Source organism: Triplophysa dalaica, chromosome 18, assembly GCF_015846415.1.
Source record: "Triplophysa dalaica isolate WHDGS20190420 chromosome 18, ASM1584641v1, whole genome shotgun sequence".
Classification (NCBI taxonomy): domain Eukaryota; kingdom Metazoa; phylum Chordata; class Actinopteri; order Cypriniformes; family Nemacheilidae; genus Triplophysa; species Triplophysa dalaica.
Window position 1 is genome coordinate 11,084,339 of NC_079559.1, and position 27,298 is coordinate 11,111,636.

General features: G+C 42.3%; 1 protein-coding gene across 3 annotated transcripts in view; it reads left to right on the plus strand.

The window, feature by feature from the left end:
- ptch1 (patched 1) overlaps nt 1-26,812 on the plus strand; it is a 53,170-nt gene extending 26,358 nt beyond the window's left edge. The window contains exons 13-24 of one of the 3 annotated variants that reach the window (XM_056772560.1): nt 6,501-6,619; nt 7,593-8,094; nt 8,403-8,712; nt 10,822-10,964; nt 12,960-13,143; nt 15,663-15,943; nt 16,946-17,083; nt 17,356-17,498; nt 22,158-22,257; nt 23,343-23,633; nt 23,744-24,299; nt 24,399-26,812. In XM_056772560.1, the coding sequence (XP_056628538.1) occupies nt 6,501-6,619; nt 7,593-8,094; nt 8,403-8,712; nt 10,822-10,964; nt 12,960-13,143; nt 15,663-15,943; nt 16,946-17,083; nt 17,356-17,498; nt 22,158-22,257; nt 23,343-23,633; nt 23,744-24,298 (2,766 nt within the window). In that variant the 3' untranslated portion in view covers nt 24,299; nt 24,399-26,812. Of the gene's footprint in view, nt 1-6,500; nt 6,620-7,592; nt 8,095-8,402; nt 8,713-10,821; nt 10,965-12,959; nt 13,144-15,662; nt 15,944-16,945; nt 17,084-17,355; nt 17,499-21,982; nt 22,012-22,157; nt 22,258-23,342; nt 23,634-23,743 lie in introns of those variants that run through there. The other 2 variants (XR_008909509.1, XM_056772561.1) reach the window with 2 other exon arrangements.
- The last annotated feature ends 486 nt before the right edge of the window (nt 26,813-27,298 follow it).

The following is a 27,298-nucleotide window of genomic DNA, read 5'->3' on the forward strand; positions in this document are numbered from 1 at the left end:
GGGACGACTCCTGCCTTGTCACCAAAGCCGGGCCCTTGTTAGGGCTTGGCGCCCACTTACTCACTGAGTTTTCTGTTCTCCCCGGGTTTACTTGCAGCCGATCGCACACTCCACTGGACTGTGCTCGGCGAACCGACCTCACATCCTGGCGAGGCGTGAGGTCGTACACATATGACAGCTGTCACCACTCTCAAACCGACAGTGCGTGCCGTTGTCCCGCCAGGCAGGTAAGCAGGCGGAGCAAAAACCTTCCCTCCGGGGACTCCCCGTGACATGGTTAGCTCCGCCAGCCGACGAACCACCCCCCGTGGGAATGATGAAGCAGACCGTCCCCTTGGTCACCCTGTCACAGTCCCTGGGAGCTCGAGAGCTGCCCACACTGTCTCGCTGGCTAATGAGGGCGGTCCGTCTTGGTTACTCGATCCAGTTCGCCAGAGACTCACCCAAGTTTCGGGGCATCATCTCTCCCTCTGTCAGAGGCAGGGACGCCTCCGTACTTCGGGTAGAGGTCACCACCCTTCTGGCAAAACAGGCATCGAGTTCGTCCCTCAAAACCAAGATGTTCAGTGGGTCACCACCCGCACTTCATCGTTCCCAAGAAAGACGGCGGGTTGCCCCCAAAGGCTGCGTACCCTGAACAGAGCACCTTCACAAGCTGCCATTCAGGGTGCTCACACAGAGGCGCGTCCTGACATCTATGAGGTGTCAGGATTGGTTCGTGGCAATCGACCTGAAGGACGCTTACTTTCATGTCTCGATCCTCCTCGACACCGGCCGTTCCCACGGTTCGCGTGCGAGAGGCGGGCATATCAGTACAGAGTCCTCCCTTTCGGTCTGTCCCTGACCGCCCTTTCTCCCTGAGAGGAGGAAGGCGAGCGGGTACTAAACTATCTCAGCGACTGGCCTATCTTGGCACACTCGCGAGATCTGTTATGTACACAAAGGGACCTGGTGCTCCGGCACCTAGGTCGATTGGGACTCCAGGTCAACCAAGAGAGGGGCAAGCTCTCCCCAGTGCAGAGCATCCTCTTTCTCGGTATGGAACTCAGCTCTGTCACCATGTCAGCACACCTGTCCGCAGTTGTGCCCAACCAGTGTTGAACTGTCTGAAATGAACATTTTAGGCAGACAGCGGTCCCCCTGAAACAATTCAGAGGCTCCTGGGACACATGGCGTCCTCGCGGGTTAATACCCCTCGAGTTGATGCACATGACACCGCTCCAACACTGGTTTCAGAGTCGAGTTCCGAGGAGAGCGTGGCACACCGGCAGCAGGCGCATGGTGATGCCGCCCTGCTGCCGACGCACCATAACCCCTAGTCTTTATGACTTTTTCGACGGACTCAGGTCCCTTTGAGCAGGTTATGAGGCAGGTCGTGGTGACGACTGAAGTCTCCCTGCAGGGGTGCGGTGTAGTGTGCAACGGGCACGCAGGTGGGGTGTTGGACGAACCCCCGCCTGCGCTGGCATATCAATTGCCAAGAGTTGTGGGCTATGCTACTTGCACTGAGCAGGCTACGGCCTCTCGTGCGAGACATGCACGTGCTGTTCCGAGGACAGCACTATAGCTGTAGCGAATACAGATCGTCAGGGTGGCGTTCGCACACAGCAGCTAAACACAACTTGCTCGACGCCTCCTCCGGTGGAGTCAACAGGTTACTCGTTCCCTGCAGGCCACACACCCCGGGCAAACTGATCTAGACAGCCGACGTGCTTTCTCGCCAGTTTATGCCTCGTGGAGAGTGGCGACTCCACCCCCGTGCAGTCCAGCTCATTTGGAGGCTGTTCGGGTAGGCCCAGGTAAAACCTGTTCACCTCCCGTAACACCACCATTTGCCCGCTTGATAGTCCCTGCCCTCGGCACGGATATCCTTGCGCACAGCTGGCCGCGGGATGGGCGGAAGCACACCTTCCCCCCCCCAGGAGCCTTCTTGTACAGACTCTGTGCAAGGTCAGGGAGCAGGAGCACCAAGTGTTATTGGTTACACCACACCGGTCTAACCGCACTTGGCCTCAGAGCCGATGCTCTGGACAGCGACTCCCCCTGAACCATTCCCCTGACAGAGGACCTGCTCTCTCAGGGGAAGGACACGTTCTGGCATCCCAGATCAGACCTCTGGAACACCCATGTCTGGTCTCTAGACGGGACGAGAAGATCCTAAGATGGCTACTCCCCCTATACGGCTGAGACCATCACCCAGGCTAGGGCCCCATCTACTAGGCGGTTACACGCCTCTAGACGGTGCCTCTTCTCGTCCTGGTGTCTTTCTCAACGAGAAAGACCCACTGAGGTGCTTGATCAGGATTGTGTTCCCCTCCTCACGAGACTGGAGACTAACATCTCCCTTCCACACTGAAAGTGTATGTAGTCGCTATTGCCACTCATCACGACTCAGTCGGTGGAAAGTTTCTAGGGCAACACGACCTGGTCACCAGGTTCCTAAGCAGCGAGAGGGCGGAATCCGCCTCATCTCCGCTCCATACCCTCTTGGGACCCTAAGTGGTCCTGGGGAGCCTCAGGGCCCCCCAAAGAGCCCCTCGGAGGTTCCGATCTTCCTCATAGAGTAAGACGGCCCTCCTGACGGCGCTCACTTCCTTCAAGAGGGTAGGGGACCACCGAGCATCCTCCGTGTCCCTGGATTGCCTTAAACTCGGCCCTGGAAACTCTCACGTTATCTTGAGACCCAGGCCCGGATGCGTGCCCAAGAAGTTCCCATTACTCCCTCCGGGGCCAAGTGGTGAACTTGCAGGCGCTCCCCATGGGGGAGGAAGACCCAACCCGATTAGTGTTGTGTCCAGTACGTACTGGACCGCACGCAGAGCTCTGAAGCTCTGACCAGCTCCGTGTCTGTTGGAGGACAGCAGAAGGGGAAGGCTGTCTCCAAACAGAGGCTGGCGCACTGGGTCGTGGACGCCGTTACGACGGCATCCCGATCTCAGAATCTCCCAGGCCCATTGGCAGTGAGGGCTCACTCCACACGGAGTTTAGCCACCTCCTGGACACTGGCAGAAGCGCCTCTCTAGCAGACATCTGTAGAGCTGCGGGTTGGGCTATGCCCAAACACCTTCGCAAGGGTTAACAACCTTCGCGTAAACCCGGTGTCAGCCCACGTCCTGCGTGGCGACATGTAGGACTGGCATCCGGGGGGGCGTATGCCTGCGAAAGCACCTTTCCACCCTCTAACAGGTTGGGTCAGTGTGCTATTTACCTTTTCTTCTTACCCGAACACATCGCTAAGAAACTGGTACCTCACCAGCCTCCCTTCTTACCCAGACACTGGTTAAGAATAGGCATTCCATCCATCACCAAACAAGCACCCCCTGGGGGCTGGCTGGGCAGAGCAGCCTTCCCCCTTAGGCCGGGATACCATGTGAGCTATCACAGATAGCTCTAACCGGACCTAGTGCTACCGGACGTCTGTAACACCCCCTCCGTGGGCTGTTCCGTCTGATGTATCCTCATGAGAATGGTTCCCACTCCTGGTAACCCATGAGCTTCCCCAGGTGGGCCTCCACCTCGCGGTTAACTACTCAGTCCGCACGTTCCATGCGTTCTCCTCCAAGGACGAGACCATACCTATATCCACCATATTCCTCCCCACGGGTAGGAGGTGGCCTCTGTAGCGCTTCTCTGATTAAGAGTCGCGCTTACCCGGTGTAAACTGATCTGGACGGCCTCTCGCCTATAGAGAGCTAAGGCCCCGTCCGTGAAAGTTACCGGTCAGGGCTGTACCCATCTTTCTCCAAGAAAGCTCTGGAACCCCCCGACCACCACACTGGAAGGTTACAGTCTCACGAAAGCTTCGAGATGACACGCCCAGGCTTGTTACCGTCGCTTCGCTAGAGATTGTGACGCGATACAGCGTTGTGGCGTTTTCCATAGGCAACCCCATCTGTCGTTCTCGACACAACGTCGAGAGACCGACAGAAAGGGAACGTCTTGGTTACGTATGTAACCTCAGTTCCCTGATGGAGGGAACGAGACGTTGTGTCCCTTATGCCACGAACACGTATCGTATTCTGCTGCAGTTTGAGAGGTCTCAGGCTCTTCAGAACAAAGGTAAGTGAATGCTGCACGCCGGCCTCCTTTTATACCGGATTTCCGGGGGCGGAGCCCGGCATGCAAATTGCATTCGCCAAATTTCATTGGCCTTTTCTATAGTAGTCAGAGTTGATTGGTTCTCAAGGGCGAACCCCATCTGTCGTTCTCGACACAACGTCTCGTTCCCTCCATCAGGGAACTGAGGTTACATACGTAACCAAGACGTTTTTAGCTTCGGTGTCCAAATGTGGTTACTTGAGCTTTTGTGTCCAAACATTTGCTTTAAATTCTGTATGTTTGCTTAAGGTCTTTTGGAAAATACGTCATTTATCTTCATGTTTTAACCCTAAATCTGGAACATTTTCAAACCTTGAAGTCAACATGACATCAAAAGGAAACCTTCAAGCTTTGTGTGTTTTATTCATAGGTGCTTATTATGCTTCAAGAAATTCATGTTGGTCTTTGTAATCAAACTGTCATTAAATTCTCCGCCTCCAAAATGACTTCTTGGCTGATGTCACCCAGAGCCGTAGAGAGAGAGTCGCGACAACCGAAGTTAAACATTTTTGCGTGATTCATGGAGCTTTCAGATAGTTCCAGGAAGTTATGTTTTCTCTTTAAATGCTTTATTTCTTTCATTTATTTATTCATTAAATGACTGCGTTTTTAAATGGGTTAAATGTTGACCTCAATTGGTCTGTTTGGCTGCAGCTCCATGCGTTTATTACTAACTTCCGGGAACTATTGAGAAGTTCCATGAACCGCCATTGCTGTGATCATTTTTTTTCCATTGGAGTCAACAGAGTTGATGCAACTCTCTCTCTCAGTGGCTCTGATGTCACCAAACCTCCAATTTTTAACCCCTCCCCTCTAATCACATGTGATATAGACATTTTCGTACCGACATATATACAAATGATTGAAGCCAAGTGGCTTGTAAATGCCGTTTTATGCAGACCATAAAACAGCGTATAATACTTAAAAATGCACAGTACTGACCAAAAGTGTTTCTAGATGGCCAAATTTGTACAATATTTGACATTAATGTGCCTCAGATTACATTAAAACATCAAATTACGATGTGTATGGCAGAAAATGGACAAAACACTAAACTTTTAAGGTATTGATTGGACAAATTTTTTTCTCGCAAAAACGCTGTAATCAGGGAATGTGTATTTCATACGAATATACAAAAATGCATAGAAAAAACTCACAAAAAGCATACATTGACTACAATTGTATCAGTTATTAATATTTGTTGATCCTCTCTTTTAGTAATATTTTGTAGCCATTCTTCTGGGTCTTGACTCGATAATTTTTGTGCATGTGCTGTGTCTTTTTTCTTTAAAGATCTACATCTCACTTTCTGTGACTGACAGAAGGAGCTAAAGCTAGTCAAGAACTGCAGTTAGTTTGTAGAAATGCTGCGATTTTAGTGCTTTGATTTGCATGCACATTGCTGTCTTTCATTGCGTCTTGGCTCTGTCAGGCCAAGCTTCTCCCTGGGTGGTCTGGGAGTCTGACACGGCTCCAACTTCCACCCATAAAAAAATACACCCTAACTTGGGCAGGCATGCTTCAATCTGCCTTCTGTATTGTGATTTTTTACTTTCTTTCATCTAGTCGCTCCCGCTTTTATTCTGTGAGATTCAGTGGAATAAATAAGGATTAAGTGTTTCCAATCATTTGTTCATTTCCATACGCTGTTGAGGAGTTCTTGGCTTGGTTTTCAGTCTTTTTAGTGAGCGTGTGATGCATTGGCTCTCAAGGTGGCTGCTGTCCAAGATCAGGAGCGCCTTATCAAGCAGAACTCTGAGAAAGTCTTTTTACAGGGTTCATGGTCAGTTCTGATGTCTGTTTTACTGTGTGAATGGAGATCCGGCCCATATGGAAATGCGCGGATTGAATTATTTGATAGCAATCGGGACTTACAGTGAGAATAGATCCATGGCTCAGGGCGGTATATAAAACTAGTGGTGCGTTATCTCCACGTTTTGCCATAATTTTGTCCAACTTTACATATTTTACAGTATGTCACAAAGTTAATGTTAACTAAATGCCTAAAATAGATGTTTTTTTTGGAAATAGATGTTTTGTTGTAATTCAGTCAAAAGGATTTGTTAGTTTTGGAAACATAAGCTGTTTGGGTTGAAAATCATAAAATTATAGGCTGTTTTCCCAGATAAATTATAGCTGTCATGAATTTACATGAAAATAAAAATCTTATATTATTTGTTGTAATTTACTGACATTTAAAAATAGTTAAATAAAGACATTGGTTCAAGAAAATATATTTCCATGTGCTGGCAATGTGATTTATGCTTATAAATGCTGGTAATATAATAGTTATTTTTTTCTAAAATGAACTTAAGTTAAATTCAGATGTGTATGAGGGTTGTGATTTGGTCTTGTGTTATATTTGAATATGTACTTAAGTTGCTCATTGTTTCTCTCTTTAGGCCGCAGTTGTCGTGGTATTTAACTTTGCTATGGTGCTGCTCATCTTTCCTGCCATCCTCAGCATGGATCTGTACCGCAGAGAGGACCGCCGCTTTGACATCTTTTGCTGCTTTGTCAGGTATGCTTTGTCCATGCAAACACATTTACAAAAAAAATACTGTTTTTCAATAAACCCTTAAAGGATAGTTCAACCAATCCTCTTGTCCTTTCAAACCTGTATGACACAAGACTTAATGGGTACCATCTTTGTTCAGTTACCAAATTTTTTCAAAACATCTTTTTTGTGTTCTGCAGAAGAAAGAAAGTAATACAGATATGAAATGACAAGAGGATGAATAAATGATGACAGAATTATTATTATTTTTTTTTTTTTTTTTAAGTTGAACAAAGACATTATTTATACATCATCGTTACATTTGGAGACTTTCACAGTTGGGAAGTTTTAAGTGATTTAGCAAATTATTTTAACAAAGTAAACTAACAGATTATATTACACTATTTGGCTTGTATGAGCCGTACCACTAGCAGGCACTTTAACAGCTTTAAAATATCATTTTGTGAGAATGTTTAAGCAAATTTTGGCTGTTTCTCTGATTAAAAAGATATTTTAGGAAATATAACACAATAGCTTTTCATGACATTGAATGCAATTTAAATACAATTAAGTGTCAACCTGCTTTGACAAGTATACTGTGTGCGTTGATGTTTATCTTTGTCTGTGGCCCCGGGCCCTCAAATAAAACATGCTGTTGCCTCTCCTGCTTGCTGCAACATTCTTGGTGTCTGATGAGAAAGAGAGAGAGTCGGCGCATACCTTCCTAGTCATGCCCCCAAACTCCCACAGGAAATTAAACCTGATGCCTAAACCTTCACCATGGTTGAAACCGTTTCCTTCTAGTCAGTGGCACTCACTGGCCTCTTGACTCTAACTGCTCTTGACTGGAAACTCTTTTGCAAGCGTATTTACATGCATTTACATAAAGGCAAAAAACAAATGTTTGCTGGTCATAACTGCTTAGCTTAGCTAGTTGTTTTTAATTTTTGTTAATATTTAAATATTTAAAGTTTATATGGTTCTCTCTTTTCCTTAGCCCCTGCGCAAACCGGGTGATTCAGTTGGAGCCGCAGGCGGCGTATGCCGACTCCTCCGCTGACTCCAGCTGCTACAGCCCTCCACCCTCCTACAGCAGCCACAGTTTCGCCCAGCACACCCACATCACCATGCAATCCACTGTACAGCTGCGTACCGAGTACGACCCCAGAACGCAGGCTTACTACACAACGGCCAAGCCTCATTCTCACATTTCCGTCCAACCCTACCAGCCCAACCCCAACCGCAATAACAACAACAACCACCACAGCAGCGGGGCAGGAGTTAGGGCGAGCCCGCCAGGAAGCAGTTCTGCCGGCGGCGGTGTGGTTTCGGACACAGCATCCTGCCAGAGCCCTGATGGGGCGAGTTCCACACGTGACCTTCTGTCTCAGTTTGGGGAGTCAGGATTAAGGTGTTTGGAGCCTCCGTGTTCACGTTGGACGTTTGCATCGTTTGCTGAGAAGCACTATGCGCCTTTTCTGCTGCAGCCTAAGACGAAGGTGAGGGCACATGTTTGAAAATCAAAGCAGGCTAAACATTTCACTCCTGGCATCACACGTAGTTCGATTAGAAGTGGGAATAAATTCACCCGCCAGAGATGAGCTAATCGCCTGGGCATATTGTCAGTCAGTTGTTAAAAAAGCCATCTTATTCATTTGAGTAAATATGAGTCAGAGCCTTCTGAAAACCACAGACACTTCAAGTTAAGTCTGTGTGGGGTTTAGTCATAAGACAAAAAAGCTAGTGCAGTAGCTTCAGCTCTAGCCAACCCCTGACTCATTTTCCTTTTTGTGTGTTTGCTGAGCAGGTGGTGGTCATTTTACTCTTCTTGGCACTGTTGGTGGTCAGTCTGTACGGAACCACGCGGGTCAGGGACGGTTTGGAGCTGACGGACATCGTGCCTAGGGAGACGGGCGAATACGACTTCATCCGTGCCCAGTTTCGCTACTTTTCCTTCTATAACATGTACGTGGTGACCCAAAGAGCGGACTACGCTCAGATTCAGCCTCAGCTGTACGAACTGCACCAGCGCTTTGGAAGCGTGAAGTACGTCCTGCGGGAGGAAAACGGACAGCTCCCAAACATGTGGCTGCATTACTTCAGAGACTGGCTACTAGGTAATGCATCGCAGTTCTTTTGAAAATCTTGCTTTTGGTTAAATTTATCGAAAACGCGCTTTACTAAATATTATAATGTTTTATGCATTTTGAAAAAAAGGTTTTGGAATGATTATCGTCACAGGAATCTGTGTAAACGTAAAAAATGTAGAGCAGATTTTGGCGACATCTCTTTGTAAAAAAAAACAACGCACGTCAAAGCATACATTTCTAGCTTAATATTTTTGTCATGTTTTACAATGCAAATTTGCAGAAATTAGCGTGATGTGATTTCATTTTGGAGTATGAATATCCATTCAGAGAACAGGACTCTCATAAAAATGTACGCTGATTAAATCATTTTTAGATATCTGTACTGTAAAACAAGAAAAATTATTTCAAAATTCCATATTTTTGCCACAAAATTAATACAGACTAAACATTTAATACATAGGTGCATGGTGTTACTATTTTTATAAAGTTTATTTTATAGCAAAAATAATGTAAAACCAGTTTTCAAAAGTTTGTGTTTTCAGATCCCCAAAACGCATGTGTTTCATAAAGTAATTATTAGTTTTTAGTTAAAACATTGTCGTAAACGCCCCATTAGGTCTTATGTTTTTGTTAAAGTAATGCTTAAAACAGGCATGCAAAAAAATTTGGGGAATGGTTAAAAAACAAATCTCCTAATCATAATTCAAAATATATTTTCTGAAAACACGAACATTCATACATTCAACCGTCATATCTTAACCAGTTTAGTTTAGGTTTATTTTTGTATGTAAAGGCTTACACTGGTCTGGTTGCATACTAGATACAGTAGTAAAATCTCAAACAGGACTTTGATAACACAAGCCCATTAGTAGCTGGATGACAGTGGTTGGATGAGGTTTAATGAAGATCTATAAACCATCAACCCCTTAGTTTTCATCTCTCACCATCCTATTCGCCTGGGTAATAAACAAGTACATTTAGTCCAAATCCATTTTACAAACTTGCACAGACTGTCTTGATTTTCATACGCTGTGTTTGAGAAATCTAACCTCAGTTTTACCAACATCAGATCATCTGTTTCAATCCTCGGTTTCATCAATCACGCGGCTAAACCTCGCAATCTGTAACACATTAAATGTCTTAAATCGGATTAGGATGCAAGAGTGAGAATCAATTGGAGAGATTAAAAACAGAGGCTGAGATGTGAATATAACAACTGAAAGCCAGAAAGGGTGGAAAAATATGCACCGAAGGTGAGAGGGGGAAAACAACAAGATGTGGAGATACAGGACATGTTCCTGCAACATCCCTCTCCTTGTGGCCTCCTTCACTTCTTTCCTCGAAATCCATGCGGCGAACGCTCGGAATGCCGTATCTAATCCCACACGGGCAGGATTTAAAAGCAGTCCATGTTTTTGATCTCATTCTTTCATGGCTCTACTGTGTAACGGCATATTTGTTTCCAAACGTCTGCTGGAGTTTGACTCTTTTTGTGTGGGATGTTGAAAACGGTTTTGTTGCGGTCTGTTCGGCCAATCAGAACTTTTTTTGTCTTTCAATGGTCTTGTTACAGCACATGTTTGATTACATCTATACGTAAGCTGTAGTAAAGGCCCTTCCAGAGATGGGGTGAAGAGAGCTGTCTTTAATATTATGGTTTTTGAAATGGCTCGACAAATTGGTCACAGACATTGGGGTGAAGGAAAGAGGAAACGATGCGTCCCAGAGACGGACCACTGGCGTTGAGGGAAGAGATAGGGGAGGGGTGGAGGGATATATGAGAAGGGTGGTTAAAGGTAAACACGGTTTAGGGATAAACCCATTCAACAAGGTCCTTAAAACAATTTCAAGGCTATTTCCATCAGAGACTTAAGTGGAGTTATGGTAGAAAGTCCCTCTGAAAGGGATAGATCACCCAAAAATGTACATTTTTGTCACCATTTATTCACCGTCGTCAAAACTTGAAACATGAAAAAAAATGTTTTGAGATATGTCTCTGTAGTTTTGTGTCCATACAATTGAAGTCAATGGGGATTGGTTTTGTTATCAACGTTCTTCAAAATATCTTCTTTTCTTACTTATTACAGAAAAATAGTTATTTCCCTAAATGCAGTGTGCTGTTTGTATCTCCCCCAGGTTTGCAGGAGGCGTTCGATAAGGACTGGCAGGCAGGTCGCATCACTCAGGGGAACTACAGGAACGGCTCTGATGATGGTGTCCTGGCCTACAAACTCCTGGTGCAGACCGGCCGCAGAGAGAAACCAGTCAACATCAACCTGGTGAGAAAACTGTCTCCAGCTAACTTTACTTCACGCGTAATCCAAATACATTTCATTCCTTTACTCTAATACTACATTGCCAAGATGTCCTAAATAGCAGGTAGATACTTAAATAAAATAAAACTGCGTTATTGGTGGTACCGCAGACTTGACTTGATTTATACATCTTTAGTGTGAACGTCAGGGTTTATGCCGACAAATCAAAACCACACCTGGCTTCTGAATGTCCCCCTCTCTCTCTCTCTCTGATAGCTTTACCAAGCGGAGGAATTTAAAGCTCTCGATGGGGCCGCAACTCGCCTCTGAAAAAGCAATTAAGTCTTCATTTAAACCATTTGTTCCACTTTCTTGCTGCAGGCCTGAAGCTCAGCCTGTGCAACTTTTTCAAGACTCCTTCAGAGGGGCCTTGTCAGAAAGAAACCCCTACACACACACACCGGCAAAAAATATAACAGGTTAACACATTAACGGTTTCCATTTGCTACCCAGCATGAAATGTTAGGCAATAGGAAAGCAAAAATATGAAATATACAAAGCATACCACATGCCAAAGGGGCTGGAGGGTGGGGAACAGTAGAGCACAGCGCTAGGGGCGTGTGTGTGTCGTCTTGTGGGTTCATTGGCAATGCAGAAAAAACACTAGAAATGATTTGCATTTTTGCTGTTTCAAGTGGTCATTATTGTGGTGAACCATTGCCAGCAAACTATCTGCCGATCTGTGTTTGTGTGCGGCCAGTGATGTCATTTCCTCTGCCTGTGAGGGAAGAGGGCGGCAGTGGGCCAGGAGGCCGCCAGGCTCGCACTGTGTGCTTCCCTTGACAGCTTGAAGACATACAGTTGTTGCGCATCCTGCTGCTTAATGCGATCCAGATCTTTGGAATCCAAGTCGGCTTTTTTCTGTCCAGCCTCTCACTTATTCCTTTCTCTTGCAACTGGTGCCATGTCTGCTTAGAGTGGATACAGTGGCAGGAGTCACATGTTGCATTCTGCTTTTTGGTCAACTTAAAATCACTTTTTTATAGCTTTTTTTAATGACGTTTCTTACGTGTTTATCTCATCAACAAAATTACTGGCGAACATGTTCAAACAGTTCTTAAATTAATTAAATATTAGTCACATATAATTGTAAACTCTATTAAATACATTTTTTATATTTATATAATTTTATATATATAAATACATGTATATGTGTGTGTATATATATATATATATATATATATATATAATATATAGATTTTTAATAAAAACTATTTAAAATGTATACCCAACAGTATTATGTATATTTGCTGTTGTATTTTATGTAAATCAATGTTTTAATTTTAATTAAAAAAAATTGTATCAAGTTTTAGCGTAATTACATTTTTCTAAAATTTTCATTCCAAGTATAAAAGTAGGGTTTTATCCAAAAAACGTCAGTTATGTCTGTTTCGCCCAGCATTCTGGGTATCCAAATGGGTCAAGAGAAGCAAGTGTTTGCAACATTTGTGCAGATGTTGTGTTATTTTTATAGCTCTCCTCCATTTGCTGGGTGGCATTTCCTCCAGTGTTAACAGCAAAGGTTAACTGCACACAGACGCGCTCAGGGACTCCGGCCAATTTTTTTATTGTTACACTAACTCAAGCAATTTTTCTCTCTCTCACTTTCATTTCTGCCACACACACCCTGCCCCCCCTCAAACACACACATATTCACACTGACCCCCAACTCCTCACTGAAAGACTGTAGATTTATTTTCATGCGAATTGCGTATGGCGTTGAGTGTGATGTCGTAATAGCTTTACCTTCACAGGAGGTAGCTAGCCGAGCGTTGAGCAAGAAGCGAAGCGTTTAGAGAATGCTGCAATGGCGGTGGCCATTTTAAAACTCGGAATTTTCATAGCATTTAGATAATGAGTGGTTGGTGAAATTCAACATGATTGTTGACGTCCACGTAATTTTTTTCCTCAAGGACAAATTGGAAATTACAGTTTGTAATGTTTCCATTTTTTCACCAGTTAACCAGACAGCGGTTGGTGAACTCGGAAGGAATCATCAACCCGAATGCCTTCTACATTTATTTATCTGCCTGGGTGAGCAATGACCCGGTCGCCTACGCTGCGTCACAGGCCAACATCCGCCCGCATCCCCCAGAGTGGCTCCACGACAGGACCGACTCTAATCCTGTCAGCAGACATAACAGTAAGTGTTGTTCTCTGCATTTTATGCCCACTGTTTTTGAAAGGTTTCAGATTGCAGTGGGTGGGATAAATGCATAAGTTAGTTGCTACTTTCTAGTTTGCATTGGTAGTTTTGAAGACTGGAAGATTTTTTTTATATTATTCCAAATGGCAAATAAATAAAAAATCTATCATATTATTTATTATTGTTTGATTTACGCCAGTGTAACAAGGCTTTTCATATAATAAATTCTGTTCTTAAAGGGATAGTTCACCCGAAAATGAAAACTCTGGCATCATTTGCTCACCCTCCTGTCTTTCCAAACATGTGTGACTTTCTTTTTTCAGTCCAAAAGAAGATATTTTTAAGAACGTTAGTAACCAAACAACACTGGTATTGACTTCCACTGTATGGACACAAAACCACTAAGACAATTCTAGAAGTCAACTTCAAGTTTTGAACTCATTTAGGACAAATAAATGAAGACATCATTTTTATCAAATTACAAAACCACAAACTTTAGTAGTAGCTGATTTACTTGTCAATTGGAAGCTTTTAAAAAGCTATTCCCAAACAGACTGACTTGTATAACTGCGTTATTAAGCTAACAAGATTCGATTTAGTAGAAAAGTAAATGAATTACCTTTTCAAGCCTTGTTTTTAACAAGTAGAGTTATACAAGGCCATGCAAGGTTGCGTTTTCTACGTGTGTGCTGTACACTGTGGGCTCGGGGGAAATGTGACTGGATAACAAGCTGAACCGGTCTCTGCGTGTCCGAAGCCCCCGCAGCAACGGCTGGCAGCCGTCCAACTCCCATCTTGATGGAAATTTATAGTGCAGATTATACCGGGGCAAAAGCATGTTAAGCAAGTGGTCCTGCATGACCCCTTCAGGCACTGGAACACACACTCAGATATTCCAACCACACACCACTGGAGCACTAGTCATTCTGGGTCACATTCTTCTGATTTTATTGGTGGTTTTAAGACTGCCCTTATCCAAGTCCAGTAGCCGGAGTGATGAGTCATCGCATGGCCGCTGTTGAAAGGCGCGCAGCATACAGAAGCTTTGATGACAGGTGATAATCGCCAGCACGATATTGGCAGCATTTTATAGTTGTCTTTGTGTGTGTTCGTTCTTTAGAGGAGTGGTGAGGTATTTAAACGCCGATTTTTGACAGCGTAATTACAGCAGATCGCTGTCAGGATTGACGTTCGGCTGCATGTCTAGATTTGATAGCTCGTAATTTCGCCCCCTTTTCTTCCCGGGGCGGTAAAGAACCACTGAGTTAAATAGGTGCGGTCTGTCACCTCCAGGACAGCAGACTTCTTTTATGCTACTTGTGATTCGATAAGTGGATGTGAGAGGGATCGTCTGGCTTGTTCTTGTAAAAGTGATGTTAACTAACAATTGACTCTTCACTATCCCCGCCACCCTATTCTGGTTTCTGCACGCTTAGACAAGCATTACTAGACATCCTCTCGGAAAGTCGATTTTTTTACGTGTAAGAATTTATGATGTTTTTAACTTGTTAAGATTGTTTGTGTTCTTTTAGGAATCAATGCAAATACACGGGCCTTCTTAAAACTGTGACGTTTAATAGACTATCTTGTGTCTTGCTTCTATTAAAGGCAGGGTTAGCATTTTTTCTCGGGCCGAGTACCAAAACAAACTTGAAGCCGATCAGCAGTGAGGGACGTGTCTGCTCATGTTGACAGAGGGAAAAGAGCGATGTCTTATTTATTACATTAAAGTAAGGGGTCCGTGGATTTGAAGTGAAAAAGAAAGACAAATGTCAGGCAGGAGCTAGGACAGGTGTTTTATTATAAAGACTTTCCAGCAGAGACGCATTAGGGCCCGCGGTATGGCGAAGGCTTTTTGCATAGATTTGCTAGCACCCGCGATTCTTTGAAGGCTTTACATTAGAGAGACGTTGGAGAGCAAGATCATCTGAAAGTCAACCCCGAGGAGGTTGCTTTGATTCGGATCAGTATGTCAGTGTTGGCTTTGCTGTTTGTCAGAAACAAGATATGTTGTTGTTGTAAGCTGCGTAAGGGGTCGATCAGACAGAACGTGTTTTTTGCTGTTTGACACGCCTCTTTTGAATTGTTTTTACTTGGCAGAGAGCGTTTTGCGCGCTGCATATGCGCGCCTTTCTGATAATATGACAGTTAACAGCAACTAGAGCACTCGCACTATAATCCTTGACTGACAGGACAGCTGTTTCTGTGGTTACCAAGCAACAAACAAAAAAATGTGGTCGCCCGCTAACACCGTGTTGGCGTTCAACGCACGCTGCAGTCAATTCGCGTCGGTAGTGAAAGAAATTTGACGCACAAATGAAGCGAGTAATCTCAAAATGTAAAAGTGTCCAACTACGTGCGAATAGTGCGATTTCTTCATGCAAGTCGTGTTTGGCATGAACACACCTTAAGGGCGGAGTCAAACAAACCAGTCCAGAATCTTAAAGAATTCTAAATGAACATAAACAGACCAATAATACTGTACATCAATAACGTTTTTGTGTTATCATCTGCAGTTCCTGCGGCCGAGCCCATCGAATATGCACAGCTTCCCTTCTACCTCAACGGGCTCCGCGAGACGCCACAGTTCGTGGAGGCCATCGAGAGCGTCCGTGCCATCTGCAGCAACTACACTCAACAGCGTCTACCCAGCTATCCAAACGGCTACCCCTTCCTGTTCTGGGAGCAGTACGTAGGCCTGCGTCACTGGCTCCTGCTGTCCATAAGCCTCGTGTTGGCCTGCACCTTCCTAGTGTGTGCCGTCTTTCTGCTCAACCCTTGGACCGCTGGAATCATAGTGAGTTCCTCTTTAAAGATGTTTCAAATCTGAGTCTGTACGTATATTACAGGCCCGTTCATAGAAGACTGAATGTTAGGACTTTGGCGTTTCGATACTTTTGTATAAACTTTCTCACAGCGCAGTTTCTTAGAAAATGATTATGTGTTTGTTAAAATGAGATGTCTAACTTGTGATTTAACTGTATTCACTAAACTCGTTCATTCATATCTACTTCCACATCATTTATCAGTGATGTGCTGTGATGTGAAGAATGTTTGGAAGTAATTCAAGAAAATGTTATACTGTAGAACGAGACGGGGGGACAGGCAGAAATAGCCGAGCAAAACTGTGGTTTTACAACCCTGCGCTTTGTGTTTATCTTAAACTGTCTCAACCAGTTTGTTTAGTCTATGAAAGGCTTTCTGAGACGTCCCTAAAATAAATGGCAAAATGAGATGTTACCACAGCAACAACATCCCTCCATGTATAAAATAGACACTCTTTCTTTGATAAACGTCCATTTGTGTATCATTTATATCGACCGGACTGTCTTTCCCACAGTCCCTTCGCCGCTGTCCGATGGCTTTGGTTTTATTAGGGGCTGTGTTTAAGCCATCTGAATGATCTAGCCCTGTCTGACAGGATAGCAGCTTCATCCCTCTGCTTTACTGGACACATGAAAGAGAAAGTTATAGCCCCGCTTTAGCTTTAACTATCTCGCTTTTGTCCCAGACCACCAGCGGTCCCCTTAAACTCCATACGTCCCCACTTCCGCCAGGCTCGCCCACAATCCCCCTCCCCGTTCTCTTTATTCGTCTTCAAAGGAAGCAGGGCCCCAAGTAACTCAGGTCTCATCAGCTGATTATGGCATTTAGTTAACCAGTTCATAGCACGGGTTCTGTCCAAAAAACACTTTCCCACATTCCACAATTCTTTATCTAATCTAACTTTTACTGTAATCTATGAAGCAATTTAGCTTTTTAAGAATGCTGGATTTAAGGGTGACGTTTCTTTCCGCAGGTTCTGGTGCTGTCTTTGATGACGGTGGAGCTGTTTGGCATGATGGGATTGATCGGCATCAAGCTCAGCGCCGTGCCTGTCGTCATCCTTATTGCTTCTGTGGGCATCGGAGTGGAATTCACCGTTCACGTGGCTCTGGTAAGGTCACGCAGATAGAATCATTCTTCCACTGATCAATAATCTCAGATCATTACATTTATGCATTTGGCAGACGCTTTTATCCAAAGTGACTTACATTGCATTGTATTATACATTTTGTTTCTGACTATGTGCAATCCCCTGGGATCAAACCTATGATCTTGGCATTGCTAGTGCCATGCTCTAGCCACTGAGACACAGGAAAGATTATTAAGCCTATTCTTGTTTGATGAAGAACATCATTGCTGATCAGAATGATGTTTTGCTCATAGGCATTCCTCACAGCCATTGGGGACAGGAACAAGAGAGCAGTCCTGGCGCTTGAGCACATGTTTGCCCCGGTGTTGGATGGAGCGTTTTCCACCCTGCTGGGCGTCCTGATGCTGGCAGGGTCAGAGTTTGACTTTATAGTCAGGTAAGAACTCACACCCTTTGTTCAATGCAGCGAATGTTGTGTAGTTAATGTAACAGTGTTGATTCTGAGGTAATCCTTAAATATGCTGTCGTTGTAAAGCCTCACAATGTTAGTGCACCCTTACAACCATAATAGTTTTTCCATTTTAACAGGGTCATATCATGGGAAATAATTACAAAAAAAATGAGTTTACTGTAGTTTACTTTGACAACAAATGGAAATTGAACTCAAAATGGCCTCCCTTATACAAAAAAAGACAAAAGTTTTAGGGTTTTCCTGCATAGAGAAATTGGAGGCGGCCGCCTCCGTCAAATGTTGTGCCGCCTCAGGCTCTCGCCCAAATTGGGAAGAAAGTCTTCATAAGAAATGCTGCGTGCATTTAACACTGTCATTTGTAACTGCAGTTGCGAAATTATCCCACAGTGACAGCACTGTTTCGTTATCAGCACACTGAGATGCTAAAAAGAGTTGCAGAACAAGAGCCAGCCTGTGTTTCATGGCTGTTTGTTTTGCATCAAAGTACGTTTAATTTCTTAATTTTCTGAAAAATTAACATGACGTACATCATTGTAATGTCTTTAGCTGTGCAGTTGGATTGTTGAATCACCGTATACTGTACACAGCGAGTTTGCCAGTATGAACGCACATTGTGTTCAGAACGACTCGCACACGAATGAACCAATTCATTTAAACTATTGAACTTTTCAGTCCCTAGCGAATACAATAGATCATTGAATCATTTAAAGTGAACCACAGAGAATGCAAGATGTGAATGAGCTTTGCTCATTTAGAAAGACTGGTTACTTCAGTTGGCTATTGTGGGCTGAAAAGTTAGTTGAAAATGATAAAAAAAAGCTTTATTTGATTAATAAAACATTTCTGTTAAAAGTAATGTTTTATATAACTTAATAATTGTCATTTTTATCAAATTTTATTAGAACTTTTAATGTGTCAAAATCACTTTGGTTAAGCCACTTAAAGGTATGGTAGGGCACGTGTGTGTGTACAAGAACAGGATGACACCACCTCCGCCTCATTTTGAGCCAGGAAAAACCCTGGATTCAAGTAAATCTGTAAAATCATTGTAATATTAATGTTTTCAATGTTGCTGTCGGACGCAAATTTTGTATCTTTGAAACTGCCACTGTGCAAGAAAAAAAACTGCATTTTTACAGCTTTTTTTTTTTTAAACTGTTTTATTAGTTAAATTTTGCACAAATCCACAGAAAAAAATGAGGTAATGATTTATGAAACAAAAGTCATGAAAAATGGAGATGTTCATTTTTTGGCCAGAGAAACTGTTTGGATGATAGCGTGCATTTAAATACAGTGTTGTCTAAGTCCAATAACTGCAGATTTGAATGTGTATTATATGGCTGTAAAGTATAATAAACATGCTAAATTGACAGAATAAATGTGATTATTAATCGTGATTAAACTTTTGAGCAAAAAATTTGAATGATCATTTTAACCATGATCATGCAGCCCTAATAAAATATATGATATCACCCCTTTATGTGTAATGCCAAACAAAGTGTCTTAACCAACACTGTACCTTCCTCACACCTCTTATATACAAGCTTTATCTTTCTACAACACTACAAAAAGCAAATAGTAGGGAATAAGAACAGACAGATATTGCTTAATAAGTTTCTTTATAGTGATTTTTGGTCTTTTGTATACACCGATTATTGTGTGTGAGTACCGACAGATACAGTATTCTTTCATTTTTGTATTTGAGCGGCTCTTTTTGAGTGGAATAAATGTTATGTAATTGTGGTTGTTTGAAGGAGACGAGTATCACTGCTGTTTCAATGAGAGGGAAGAAGAAATGATTGCAGTAGCTCATTGTTGTTAGTAAATGAGTGGAAAACCACCACAGCCCATAGCGTGCCAGTGAAATAATGCATACACAACTTCAGAGTATTACCCCTACACACACACACACACACACACAGAGACTGTGTGCAGACCACATCGAGCCCCGGCCCCTCTCAAGTGCTCCCATTGAAACGCATCTACTGTTTTTTCATCAAACAAAACCCCCCTGGCCTCTGAAGATATGGAAAAAAACAAAAAGTAGGCCTTATTTTTATAGCCTCGCAGGAATAAATGTTTCCCTGACTTTCCCCTGTCAGGTCCGCTAATGTTTTGAATCTAAATAGCCGGGACGTGGTGCTCTGCGAGGTATGCGGTCCCTGGTTGCGCTGAGGAGAAGTGCCTTTCATGCACGGAGGGAAAAGCTCTCGGTTCAGAGACTCTTCACATAACAGCCCTGTTCGAAGTTGAGAGTTCAGAGTTGAAAAACATAAAACGTTTTTGTTGCTTCAGTTAGTGTGAGGGAATCGAACTCACCCGTGGAAAAACACGCTGTTGTAAATCACTCCTCAATACAAACGTTTAGTTTGGAGCCGGCAACCTTCTGAACACAACTGAAACATTATTCATTTTTTATTCTGCGTTGGTTGATTTTTTTTTTTGCGATTTCTCCCAAGAAATGCACCCTAGCTGCTAGCTGGAAATTATACTGCTTATTCACTCACAGCCCATGAGACATTTGTGTCAGACATTTTCTTCAGATTCTCAAGGAGAAATAAAACGCAACGAGAACTAAGCAAACATGTTCACTTGATCTTTCTGTGATCGCATTGTCATCAGTTGAGAAATATTTAAGATTTCACTTTTCTGTCCTGTGGACCCTTTGAGTGGTAGCGTGCCGTGAGAGCCAAGGACAAACCGGGAATCCAAAGAAACGTATTCAAGAGGCCTGATAAAGTACAGACAACTATAAAGATCCAAACATTTCCAAAACCTAAGCCTAAATAATACAAGGCTGGCTTCTTTCTCCACCGTCTCCCCAAACAAGTGGCGTCTGCTTGGGTAAACACTGTGGTAACTCTCCACATTCACCCCAGACCTATGAAACCTCCCTATGGACATAAATAATGCAATGTACCATGAGGGACACCCAGGACTGCCATTCTTCTGAATTCTGGTCTGAGGAGCTACTCGTAAACCCGGGGAGGTCGAGCTCAGAGCCACATAGCAGCATCAGTTTTAATGTGTATGTAAGTTTAGTCTGAGACGCAGCTGTGCCGCATGCCAGCTGGAGACGCTAGCTTATATACCCCTCCGTCTTTCTCCCACACATGTATACTTATATTTATCGCTGACCTAAGTGTGTTTTAAATGCATATTTGCTCTTAAGCTGAACCCGTTGACGTGGTCACTTTCAGTGTTTTGAGACCTTGAAAAACAATATTGTATATGATAATATAGTATATAATTTGGATTTGTGCTGGGAAGATCCCCAAAATGAAGATAATAAACTAGAATTTCTTTTAACCACAAAACATAACATGTTTAATTCGTTTTATTTCTATATTCTACAATATATTCTTTGTCCCACTGTCAAATCATTTTCCATTTGGTTTTAAAAATATGTGTTTTTCAATTCTGTGACATGGAAACTTGTGTACAGATAAGTTTTGTGTATAATTTTTTTTTTTTTTTAAACATAAAATTGAAAGACAAGGTTAATTTATACACATGTTTATGAAAAAAATATTCAGTGTTTTTTTAGAGATTACGAAGCTGCTCTGTATCGCCATCTCTGTTTGAAACATAAAATTGGACGGTATTTTTATTTGTCTTACAATGGTTTAAATACTTACTTTACAAATTTAAATACTGTCAAACTTATTTACCTGCAAAATCATACTTAAATTATAAATCATTATTACATTTCACAAACTTTTTATATTATGAAAAACGTTTTAGAAAATAACTGATTTTTATTTTCAACCAAACAAAAGCGCCATATTTTCTGCTTTAAAAGCAAAGTAAATTATGAACATCCCCCAAAAATGGCATGTGTCTCCTGGTTCCCGCATTTTCTGTGAGGTACTACATGGCAGATGCAATTTGAGCCCCAGCAATTTACACACAAGCATTGGCGAAGTAGCGGAGGAAAGAAATCCACTCCATAATGAAGAAAAGAGAAAGAACGCGGGAATGAAGGAGGAACACGAGGGGAGGGCTTCGTCCAGGAGATTGGGGGGTCTTACCTGATGCTCTAGAGATTTAATTAGAGCAGGGGATTGTGAAAGGCAGGGACATTTCGCAGGGGCTTAGCATAGAGTGATAGAGAGAGAAAGGAAAGAAGAGAGAGGAAAGTGAATGAGCTTGAGGCCAGGCAAGAGGGGCCGGTAGTCGTTCCTCTCCTCTCTTCCTCCTAGACTAAATTGTTTAAATTCTATACCGTTCACTTCATTTGTTTGCTGTGCTTTCTTCTTTTAAAGAGCAGGAGAGAGGCCCCGTCCTTTGTGCTGGGTCTCTCTTCTCCACTCCACATTCCTGCCTGTTCTGCTTTCCCTGTGTTTGCTTGTACTCCAATCGCCCTCTCTTTTCTCTTCCCTGTTTTCCATGCCTTTGAATTAACCAACTAATTATGTCTTCTGCCTCTCTGCGCTGCTTTCTTTAAGACCTATTTGGAGACTTTCTCTGGCACAAGGTAAATTTAGTTTCAAACCAAACCAGACTGAAGTCGTTTTGTGTTCATTGTTTGTTATGATGTGCCCGATTGACTTGTGGTATTACCTTCTTTCAAGTTCATTTCAAGTTCTTTTATTCTGACCATTATAATTTGTTTATTTGCAGGTATTTCTTTGCCGTTTTGGCTATCCTTACGGTGTTGGGGGTCCTGAATGGACTGGTGCTTCTCCCAGTCTTATTGTCCTACTTTGGCCCTTATCCTGAGGTAAGAGGATTGCTTCTTATGAATCCTCCATAGTAACACTGTATAACATTGGGTTAGCATACAGCCTACAAAAAACATCTACCTGAGACTGGAGGGCTGCTTTTAATCATTTGTTTATGGTATAGGACATTCCCGATGAATATAACCATGATTGAACTATAGTGCTATAATTTTTGGGTTTATATTATTGTATAATAATAGTACAGTGTAGTATCCCTAATGAAAATAACCATCGATTCACTATTGTATAATTTTAATTGTTTTATAGTATAGTACCCTATATTGTTCCTTACAAAAAATAACTATTGATTAAGTAATTTCAAAATAGATTTTTAGGCCTTGGATGGGAACGCTTTTTTATTTATAGTATATTTTCAATATTTATTCAAAGTGTAGTAAACGTATAGTGTCCCTTACAAAAATAAACATGTTTTTTAGTATAATGTTTGTTTGTTTGTATAGTAATAGTGTAGTGTCCCTTACAAATCAAACAAATCTTAATTATATTATAATTTTGTTTGTTTATAATATAGTTACAGTATCCTTTACGAAAATACATGTTTTAACTATATTATAATTGTAATAATGTTTTATAGAATGGTATAGTACAATATCCCTTATGAAAATGAATCATGGTATAACTTTAGTATTATTGTATTTATTTGTTTGTAGTATACAGTAGTATCCCTACGAACATTAAACAGGGTTTTACTATAGAATTAATTCGTAATTTGTTTAGTATTTCATTGTATTGCACGTTTAGTATAGTATAGTAAAACCATGGTAACCACAAATTAATAATGGTTTTGCTACAGCAACCATAGTTTAACGAAGATTAAGGTTCGACAATACATGATTATCAATACACCGATACATATACCATTGTAACTACACTTAAACTAAAATAAAACCATGGTTAATCGTGTTATGGTACCTACGATACAGTATATTATTCATATTGTTCAGTATTGTTTTCAAGATATCATAGTAACCTATTATAATTTTACAACTTTAAAATGTCACAGAATGTCCTTCAGTCTTCAAGATGATAAAACTTTTTTTGTCCTATTAAATCCACCCCTCAGGTGTCTCCAGTAGATGGGCGAAGCCGACTACCCACCCCAACTCCAGAGCATCCCCCACCGGTGGTACGCTTCACCATGAGGCCCAGTCACACCACCTCTGGAGCAGGCTCAGACTCCTCCGATTCCGAATATGGGTCCAATACTACTGTTTCCGGCATTAGCCAGGAGCTTCAACAGTATGAGCTCCAGCCCAACAGGGGGCGATCCGCTAGGCTAGAAGAGGTGCGGATCGCCACGGGGGGACGACAAGGCAACCGTCAAGTAGAGCTGCCAGCCTTTTCTTCTTACTCAGTAAGTATCGCATTCGTTGCCGCCATCTTGGAAACTATGTGAAATGTTCCTCTGGTTATATTATTCTGCCAAAATCGTTGAACTCATGTTATGTACGCCGTTTTCCACAGGATGACTCCAGACAGCACCAGCCACAGCAGCAATACAGATCCACCCATCCGCTCAGTTCTCAGGATCCTGGACTTCAGTCGACAAAGCGATACTGTAGCAGGGACTCTAAGAGGGACTTTGGGAACGGTCAGCCGCCTCCCCCTCACAGGCCGCGCATGGATGCTTTTGAAACCGCTACTGAGCCAGGTGGCCGTACGGGCCCCAACAACCGGGAACGCCCAGGGACCAATCGCCCCCGTTCCCACAATCCCTACACTCACCCATCCCATCCATCCACAGGCCCCGCCTTCTGTCAACCCATCACTACAGTGACAGCCTCAGCCTCCGTTACGGTGGCTGTGCATCCAGGGATGCCCGGTCAGAGCCCTACCTACCCGTCCTACCCCTCCAATGACAGCTATCACACTTCAGAAGATGTCTACACTGCCCCTCACTTCTCCGACCCTCACGTGCCCTTTGAGGAGAGCAATGACGGCTCAAAAACAGAGGGCTTGGAGCTGCAGGATCTGGAATATGACACACTCAATGCTTGCCACACAAGACCCTCCAGCTGAGGTGGGATTTTGATTTGCTGAATTCAAATTTGGCGTCGCGTATCGAAGCGTTCGAATCTGCATTGACCGTTTCTTCTGCCATCCTTTTCTTTTCGTACAGTGGCTTAATGTTGAAACCGCAACAGCCAAAGAACGGGACATCTGTCTGCCGTGTGGCAGAAACACGGTGCCGCCTGGCAGGGGCACTTTGACCAGCGGCGCCAATTCGGTGCTTGACTCTGTTACTGTATAACCCTGGTGTATTATTGTTCTATATTTCTATAAGTATTTATGTGTACACGTATGTAAATAATGAACGAGAGTAGATATAATTTGACCGGGGTATTCAGATCGGATGGCGTGCTTGTGTGTTTATTTGTTTCGAGTGCCCATCCGTCATCTGTGCCATGAGGAAACTTCATGTCTGACAAACATTTCAGCATACAGTTGTTGCTGCTTATTATATTGTTGAAATGTTTGTATAATGCTATGCAATTATTTTCTCTAATTTTATAGAAGTGTGTGTGTGTGTGCGCGTGCGTGAGTTTGAAGACTTTTTGTGCATGTGGACATGTGCACCTCTACAATATTTCGGTTCATATCATGTCCCCGAGACTTACACTTAATAACTTACACAAAGACGAAGTAATGTGGAATTTTTCAGCAAATATTTAGATTCGATCCTCAAACCATTTCTATCGCACTTCTGTTAAAAACACAAAAAACGAAACCTAACAATACTTAAAATACTAAACAGTATTTTTTAGTTGTACATACATTTTCAGAGGACATATTCAGGGAAAACTAGATATGTAGAACTTCACAATAATATCCAACTTTTTGGTGCCGACAAGCAAATGTTTAAGTGTGCGTGCGGACTTTTGTGTTTGTGTGTATTGAAGCGTTAGAATTGATGCTTTTTAATTTTAATGTGCTTATCACAAACCTGTGGTAGTTTAAAAAAAACAATTACTGTTTAACAATGAAACACGCTATGCGTGAGATTTTAGCGGAGTAGAAATGAAGAAGGAAACATGAGTGAGTGATGTGTGTCTGTTCTGAACTTGTCTCTGCCGTCTTCTTGAGTTATTTTACTGTACGACGGCCAGTCGGTGGCGACCCTAAATTTGCTCACGACTCTTGACTTTACATTACTAACTGCTTATAGTTCTTCACACCTGAGAGGTTTTTTAATGGATATCCATTCTACTGTGTAAAATAAGTAGCATTGTTTTACAGCTGTTTTACCGTATGGCATTATTTTTGAATTCTCAATTCTGGTTTTAAGCTAAACATACTGTTACAACAAGTTTTCTTGATAAGACATCAGTGTCTTACTTCGGTTTAAATAAGCTAATGAGCATTTCAGGGTGAGTCACGCGACGGCCGATCAAGATGATGTTTTTTGTTTATTCGTTGACCTCTTCGATGATAAATCGCAACTACTGGCCCCAATTTAGTCCGAGCAGTTCTGCTCGCTGACCTCACCTCGTAAAAATCCACAACATAACGCCATGACACTAATTGGAAGTTCCCCCGCGACTGCCAAATGGTGCATGCGAGTGCTTTAAGGGACAAGGGTCATGGAGCCCCCACTCCTCCATCACTCTGAGGCTTGCGTGTGTTAGTAAAAACGTGTGTTTGGTGTCTACCACAACCTTATCCCCCCTCGTCCAGATTGACTTCCTGTCAAACAGATGTCTGCCCTTCTGGAACTTTGTCCTTGACAAAGACCTCAAGAGCTATTCTGTGTTTTTGTGTTTGTTGTTGTTGTGTTTTTGTTTGTTTGTTGTGTCTCCTACATGTCACATTGGCAGAAATGGGAGAAAAATCATGGCTGGCAACTATTGTAATTTTTATATATATATATATATATTCTATTATTTTTTTACTTTTGTTTTGCAATATTTATATTTTTGTATTATAAGATGTTGTTTTGTTCAATTATGGTCATAATGCCAGTTCTTAACAATGCAGGGATTTTTACGTCTGTCTGAAAACACTATTACAGTTTATTTTACATTAACGGATTTTGATCTGTATAAAGTGCTTACTAATGTTAAATAGGAAAAAAAAGAGTATATAACATTTACATTACAGATTCATCATAGCTCTTAGAGGATTTTAAAAGGAAAATAATCCATGTTTTTTACAGACTGCCATTTGTCCTTGTTTGGCGTGGATGTATGTCGTTTTCAGTTACAAAGATAAATGTATGCCATATAATTTATTTATATGAAAATTTATTTTTGTAGTGTACATAGTAGTTGTCAAGTTATTTGACAGAAGTATATTTTTAAAGAGTTTATATGTAATGCTATCATTTTTTCTGAGAACAGAACTGAGAAGACATGCACACTTGCTTACTTGTTCTCAGACAACTAAAGGTCCATGTTACAGTGTTATATAGAGAGTGAGACTGTTTTGGGGTTTTGTGAAAAGCTAGCCATGAACGTAGAAAAAAATGTACTAGCTCTCTGAATAATAATGTTCAAACACTGATAGAATTCTAACAAATAAAAATATTATAACTTATTTGTCTCTGTGCTATACATTTAATAAATGATTCTTCAAACCGTAGCTATCCGTGACTATTTCTTTAGTTGACATTACGATCTGCATTATACATAACAATTTATGAACATTTTGCTTAATAACAAACAATAAAAATGTATTTAAGAAAACCGGTTTTGTTACTACAATGTACCAGTGCCATTCGCTTCTAGTCGATTATCTCAGTTGTTATCTATGGAAAATAAAGAAACTAGAATACATGCTTAAGCCTACATTTCAAACAGCTTTAAAGTTTAAAATCGAAGTCACAAAGGTCCAGGAACATTATCTCACGCTGGGTTTGGACTTGCTGACATCTGTCTGCAGATTTGGGTCTCCCCCCCACACTTGTGCAGCCATGACTCTGCTCTGCGCTCGGCTCTCCTGTATGATTCTGATTGACAGTTTTATAGACTGCAAGGAAATTGGTTTTAGTTACAATACAGCTGGTGTGCTCCAAGTAATGAA